The 6,479-nt window shown below is 47.4% G+C and overlaps 1 protein-coding gene across 1 annotated transcript; it reads left to right on the top strand.

The window, feature by feature from the left end:
• Nucleotides 1–1,240: 1,240 nt before the first annotated feature.
• Nucleotides 1,241–5,550, top strand: LOC114087631 (carbonyl reductase [NADPH] 1-like). Its single transcript, XM_027929155.2, has 3 exons — nt 1,241–1,594; nt 3,312–3,419; nt 4,836–5,550. Exons 1-3 carry the CDS (start codon nt 1,276–1,278, stop codon nt 5,318–5,320), a joined length of 912 nt encoding a protein of 303 aa, XP_027784956.2. The 5' UTR covers nt 1,241–1,275; the 3' UTR covers nt 5,321–5,550.
• Nucleotides 5,551–6,479: the final 929 nt, after the last annotated feature.

The following is a 6,479-nucleotide window of genomic DNA, read 5'->3' as shown; positions in this document are numbered from 1 at the left end:
ACGTGTGAATCTTGAGCACTTCAAATGTGGCAACTGAAACTAAAAACAGAAGTTTTAAATTGCCTTAACTTGCTCAATTTAGATTTAAATGGCACTGTGGTTAGTGGAACAGGACAGAAATGAAACTTGATCCAGTCCCCTCTTCCCTAGTTGTAAGTAGCAAGGGATGAGGAAAACTCATTCGAACCACTGAACCAACTTATAAACTTTCTCAGCAGGAGTCCATTCCTTCATCTTAAAATGGGGAAAGAAAGGTACATCCTGACATGTGATGTGCGTGTGTGCTTGTATGTGTGTGTGTGTGAAGGGCTGTGATGTGCCCTGGCACTTGTACACTGCAGCTCTCAGATGGTGTTCTTACAAATACATGATGAAGTAACTGTCGATTTAGTAAATATTTCCCTCCATTCTTGAAAAGGACCGGCAAGCAGCTCTGCTTTCATATACAAAGGGTGATATCAGCAGAAATTTGATGTCCTGGAATTTTCTTCCAGTTCATTCTACACTTCCAGTTACAAAGATTTCGGGTGCAACATGAGCAATTGGAAAAAGAAAGAAAAATCTACATAGAAGCCCCATTTCTTCAAGCACAACTGTGAATAATCAGATAGTTTGGGAAGAGGCGAAGTGAACTCTACAGGCAGGACGGCTGCTGGGGAGTCAATACAGATCTAGTCACACCGCAAATGGGAAAGGGCTGTTGAACCCCTCAGCCTTCCACTGGCAGGTTTCGCAAAGTCTTCTTGAATCTTCCCTTTCCCAGCGTTCTGCACAGGGTCTGTTGGCGACTTCACTCCCCAAAACCCTTCAGGAGAAAGTCCAAGCCCTCTGGTGGTTCAGAGGGGTGCCTGTGATCTGCCCCGCCTACCTCCCCGCCCATTTCGACTCCCCCAGCCTGTCTGTTCCGCGCATCATAAACTATTCTGTTTTTTTTTTTTTTTTAATCGTAAACTGCTCTGATACTTCCCTCAAGAAATGGCACAGCAGGTGACACCGTTCTCTGAGTACACACCACTAAAGACAAGCAGCGACTTTTGCAAACAAAATGTGTGGCTGAGAGCTTGGCTCTTTGCACGGACGCAAAGCCAGTCAAGAGTCCTTGGCCCAAACTGGAGTGTCTCACTGCGCCGCCACCTGCCGGGGTTGGCCTGCGCCTGCGCCTGCCTATTGGGCCGGGGATGCCAGGTCCCCGACCTGTAGGTGTGCCTCACGCCGTCTGCTACTGGAAGAAGCTCTAAAGGGGCGCGCGTCTAGCTGCCGCTGCGTCCACTTTCTATGCAGGTGTCCCGCGCTGCCCACCCAGCCATGTCGTACCCCCGCCGCGTGGCACTGGTCACCGGAGCCAACAAGGGCATCGGTTTTGCCATCGTGCGCGGCCTCTGTCGCCAGTTCTCGGGGGACGTGGTGCTCACCGCGCGCGACGAGGAGCGAGGCCGGGCAGCGGTGCAGCAGCTGCAGGCAGAGGGCCTGAGCCCGCTCTTCCACCAGCTGGACATCGACGACCTACAGAGCATCCGCGCACTGCGCGACTTCCTGCGCAAGGAGTACGGGGGTCTCGACGTGCTGGTCAACAACGCGGGCATTGCCCTCGAGTGTAAGCGGCGGGTGCGCACAGGGGAGTCCTGGCAGGCCGCACCTAGGTCCAGAAAAGTCTCCCTAGAAAGAAGCAACCGAGTCTGGGAGCGGTAGGAAAAGCAGAGCCCCGCAGAGGCAGGGAAAGTGCAAGCCAAATGGACATTGCGTTTGCCTGGCTGGGGCTCCTGGGGATCTTTCCCAGGTTTTCTTTACACAGTTTTTCTTTTCTTTTTATTCTTTTCATATATACATGACCGTAGAGTGTGTTTTGACATACATACTTGGAGTTAACTTATTCTAATCAGTATCCCAGGCTTGTGGTTGTATATGATGCGGAGTTACCCTGGTCATGTATTCATATACAAACCCAGGAAAGTTACTCTGATTCATTCTACTGTCTTTCTCATTCCCTTCCCTTCATTCCCCTTTGTCTAATCTAAGGAACTTTTATTCTCTCTCTCTCTCTCTCTCTCTCTCTCTCTCTCTCTCTCTCACACACACACACACACACACACACACACACACATTCACTCACACACACACTGTGTGTTAGCTATCACATATCAAAGAGAATAGTTGGTCTTTGTTTGGGGGGATTGGCTTATTTTACTTAGCATATTATCTCCAGTTCCATCCATTTACCTACAAATGCCATAATTTCATTCTTCTTTAAGCCTGAGCAATGTTCCACGGTGTATATGTACTATGGTTTCTTTATCTATTCATCTGTTGAAGAGCACCTAGGTTGGTTCCATAGCTTAACTATTGTGAACTGAGCTGCTATAAACATTGATTTGGCTGCACTACTGTAGTATGCTGATTTTGAGTCATTTAGGTATGTAGCCAGGAGTGGGACAACTGGGTCAAATGGGGATTCCATTCCAAGCTTTCTGAGAAATCTCCATACTGCTTTCCAGAGTGGTTGTATCAATTTGTAGTCCCACCAGCAATGTATAAGTGTGCCTTTCCCCCCACATCCTCACCAACATTTATTGTTACATGTATACTTGATAATTGCCATTCTGAACAGAGATGGAATTTCAGTGTAATATTAATTCACATTTCTCTAATTGCTAATGATGTTAAACAGTTTTTATATATTTGATGACAATTTCTATTGCTTCTTCTGTGAAGTGCCTATTCAGTTCCTTTGCCCATATATTAATTGGGTTATTTGGGGGGTTTTGGGGGGTGTTAAGTTTTTTACGCTTTTTACATATCCTGGGTATTAATGCTCTATCTGAGGTGCAGGTGGCAAAGATTAACTCCCATTCTGTTCTTGATTGTTTCCTTTGATGTTTACAGTTTTTCTAAGATTGGACATTAGGGCACAGGATGGACTTTTAACTGGTTTTTAATATAGAAAATGCAAGAACAATGCTTACACCAAGATTCTGCATGTGCATGCTTGTCTGTGCCTCCCTCATTATGTCATCTGATAAAAATGGTAGAACATCATTGAACAAGGAAATTTGACTTTTTAATACTTGTTTTTTAGTTATAGGTGGACACAATATCTTTATTTTATATTTATGTGGTACTGAGGGTAGAACCCAGTGCCTCACGCATACTAGGCAAGTGCTCTTCCACTGAGCCACCCGCCAGCCCTGACTTTTAGGCATGCTACACAAGACAGAAGACTTTACTTGGAGGGTACCAGGTATCCCGTGCACTATTTCTAAGAAATTCTACCCATGGCAACTGTTTATTGTGGTCTCTAATTTCTTTCTTAAAAGTGGCTGATACGACACCCTTTCATATTCAAGCAGAAGCCACAATGAAAACAAACTTTTTTGGTACCCGGGATGTCTGCACAGAGCTACTCCCCCTCATAAAACCACAAGGTGAGTGGGGTGGGTGATCTGGCCCTGCCCTCCTGCAGTCTCATCTCCTTGCGCCTGGCCTCTCCTGCTGCAGCTGTGCCCCTGCCTTGCTGGGCCTCCACCTGCCAGGTGCAGCTCTACTTCCCCAAACCCCCTTCTCCAGTGGCTCCCTGCACCTGGCCCTTTGGTATCCTCAAGTGTCTGTTCAAATGTCTCCTCAGAGCAGCTCTTTATTTCTTCTTTCCCTCCTACTGACAAAGGCCCTAGGATTCCATTCTGTACACCCTCATTCAGACTCATGGACTAGGACCACCTCGCTAGACCCAGCCCCACTAAACCTGTCACCTGCCCAAAACACTCCCAAACCAACTCACACATATGGATGTTCCTGATCCTCCATAACTCATGATAACCCCCAATCTAAACTGACATTTGAGAGGATGTCCATCTTCCTCAAAATATTCCTGGCCATCCACCATCGTGGCCACCCTGGTGGTCACGAGGTTCTGCCCCCACATCAACAATGCCCATGTGCTAAGATTGTGCCCACTGAGCTGGGCATCATGGGACACCCCTGAAATCCCACAAACTCAGGAGTCTGAGGCAAGAGGATTGCAAGTTCAAGGCCCACCTCAGAAAATTACCAAGGCTCTAAGCAATCTAGGAAGAACCTGCCTCAAATTTCAAAGAACAGGATGGGGATGTGCCTCAGTTAAGCACCTTTAGGTTCAATTGCTGAAATAAAAAAATTAAAATTAAAAAGATTGTGCCCACTGAGAATCACCCGAATACTTCATCCCAGCCCTAAACGGGCCCTCAGCTGACCATGCACACACCTGCAAACCCTCCTGAGAGGCCTCCCTTCTTGAGTCATGCCCTTTCCCAGGGCTCTACACATTGTCTGCTTCTGCTGAAGCTGTGCGAGGCACTCCCAGACTCCTCCAGGAGACATCCAGGCCCTCAGCATGGTTCACAGTGACGCCATGATCTGCCCCTATCTCCCTCCTGGCTCATTTCATCTCCCCATCAAAGTGTTTCATGCTGTGCACGCCACAGACTCTCCTAGTCTTCCACTGAAAACTGCCCTAGCACTCCTCCACTCAGCGAGACCCACCTCTCATTAAGGACACACTGGCAGCCAGCCACCTTTACAACAACGAGATGTGTGGCTTAGAGTTGACACTTGAGTGTACAGCTTCCTTGAAACTTCTGTGCTCACAGGTACCCTGTGATCCCAGAATATTCTTTATGGAAGTTCCTTATGCAACCACCCAACGGTCCATGTCTGTTTCTCCTAAAGATCATACTGGTAGCGCTCTTTCAAATGAAAATTTTCTGCTCTAACATCTCAGTAAATTTGATCTTCACTGTTCGCATGTAGATTTTATGTTACATGTTCATACAAATGAATGTATGATGGTTTGGAATGTATTTTAGGCAGAGTGGTGAATGTCTCCAGCTTGATGAGTATGGTCAGCCTTCAAGAGTGCAGGCCAGAGCTGCAGCAGAAATTTCGAAGCGAGACCATCACAGAGGAAGAGCTGGTGGGGCTCATGAACAAGTTTGTGGAAGACACAAAGAATGGAGTGCACAAAAAAGAAGGCTGGCCCAGTTCTGCCTATGGAGTGTCCAAGATTGGAGTCACAGTCCTGTCCAGAATCTATGCCTGGAAACTCAGTGAGCAAAGGAGAGGAGACAAGATCCTGTTGAATGCCTGCTGCCCAGGGTGGGTGAGAACCGACATGACAGGACCCTCGGCCCCAAAGAGTCCGGAAGAAGGAGCCGAGACCCCCGTGTACTTGGCCCTTTTGCCCCCAGAGGCAGAGGGGCCTCATGGGCAGTTTGTTCAGGATAAACAAGTTAGTGAGTGGAGACCTCTACTCACACCTCCACCATGGTCTCCACTTGCTATCGTGCACTGATGTGACCCAAAGGACAATTATGCTTTCAAAATTATCCTTAGACCAAAAAAAAAAAAAAAATCCCACAAGGCATCCTTAGGTGTCACATGTCACAGGTGGAGCAGGGAAATCACTCAGGCACCACTAATTCCCTGAGGTCTTTTCTGATTCTGACACAGGGAGAGAAAAGCGAAATTGCTGAAAATAACTAATGAAATCAGCAAGTGAATAAAGGATTCTTGATAAATGTCCACTCTGCAGACTGTTTTCATGCTGAAGCAAACTCCATGCCAGGAGCTTGGTCACTGTAAAAGCTAGGTCAAGGGGAGGGAGAGTGGAACTCAGGCGTGGTCAGACCTAGGAGGAGCCAGGCCTTAAACACCTTGCTCTGTGGGCTCTGCAGTCAGTTGCAACTACTCGTCAAACAGGAGAGCAGACACACTTAGCAAAACAAGCATCAGAGTTGGATGTGGCCCCTGGACTATGGCTTACCCCTCCCCCAGGAAAACGCACTACCACCAAGGCAAAGGCAGCTGCCCTGGTGTCTTCCCAAAGCCTAGGTCATTGTGTGAAAACAACCAGCAGCTTGAGAAGAGTGAGTGGGTGCTGTGTGCATGGTCACTTATGACTGAGCTGAGAGAAGTATTATAGAGATGCCTGGATGTGAGTGTTCCTAAGTAGGAATGGAGTATCCCACAACTGTAATACTCCCATGTTTTCCAAAATACAAAGAAGTAGAAGAGCATAGCAGGATGTTTGGAATTGCAGACCATAGATGTATATATAGACATTGATTACCATTTTTCCACTTTTTTTTATTGTGAGCTTTGAAAACTTGGGGAGGGTGAGAGTGTGGCTCGGTGGTAGAACACTGGCCTAGCATGGGTGAAGACATGGGTTCAGGTCCACAGTTCAGTACCACAACAATGAATAAAAATTAGAAATGGAAAAGGAAAGCCCAGGATCTGGCACCTTACTTAGCAGTGGCTCAAGCAGAGTGGCCACACCTTGCTGTGTCTGGCTTTCTTTAACTGTCAAGCACTCATGGGATGACACGTCAGTGTAAGTGTTGAAAACGGTCCGGGCACGTGTACCACAAGGTGTGAGCTTTTGTCACACCTGGGATCAGAGCAATGTCACCCCTGGTGGCAGAGAGAAGTCCTTGTTCAATGCCCATCGC

Source organism: Marmota flaviventris, chromosome 8 (genome assembly GCF_047511675.1).
Source record: "Marmota flaviventris isolate mMarFla1 chromosome 8, mMarFla1.hap1, whole genome shotgun sequence".
In the NCBI taxonomy this organism is placed as follows: Eukaryota; Metazoa; Chordata; class Mammalia; order Rodentia; family Sciuridae; genus Marmota; species Marmota flaviventris.
Note: the sequence above shows the minus strand (reverse complement) of the source record. Positions and strands in the feature narration are given on the sequence as shown.

Excerpts from the sequence above, each read along its gene's own strand:
- LOC114087631 (XM_027929155.2), top strand. The coding sequence starts at position 1,276 with ATGCAGGTGTCCCGCGCTGCCCACCCAGCCATGTCGTACCCCCGCCGC. Across the intron at positions 1,595-3,311 it reads CGCGGGCATTGCCCTCGAGT|TGGCTGATACGACACCCTTT; the intron begins GTAAGCGGCGGG and ends CTTTCTTAAAAG. Across the intron at positions 3,420-4,835 it reads CCCCCTCATAAAACCACAAG|GCAGAGTGGTGAATGTCTCC; the intron begins GTGAGTGGGGTG and ends AATGTATTTTAG.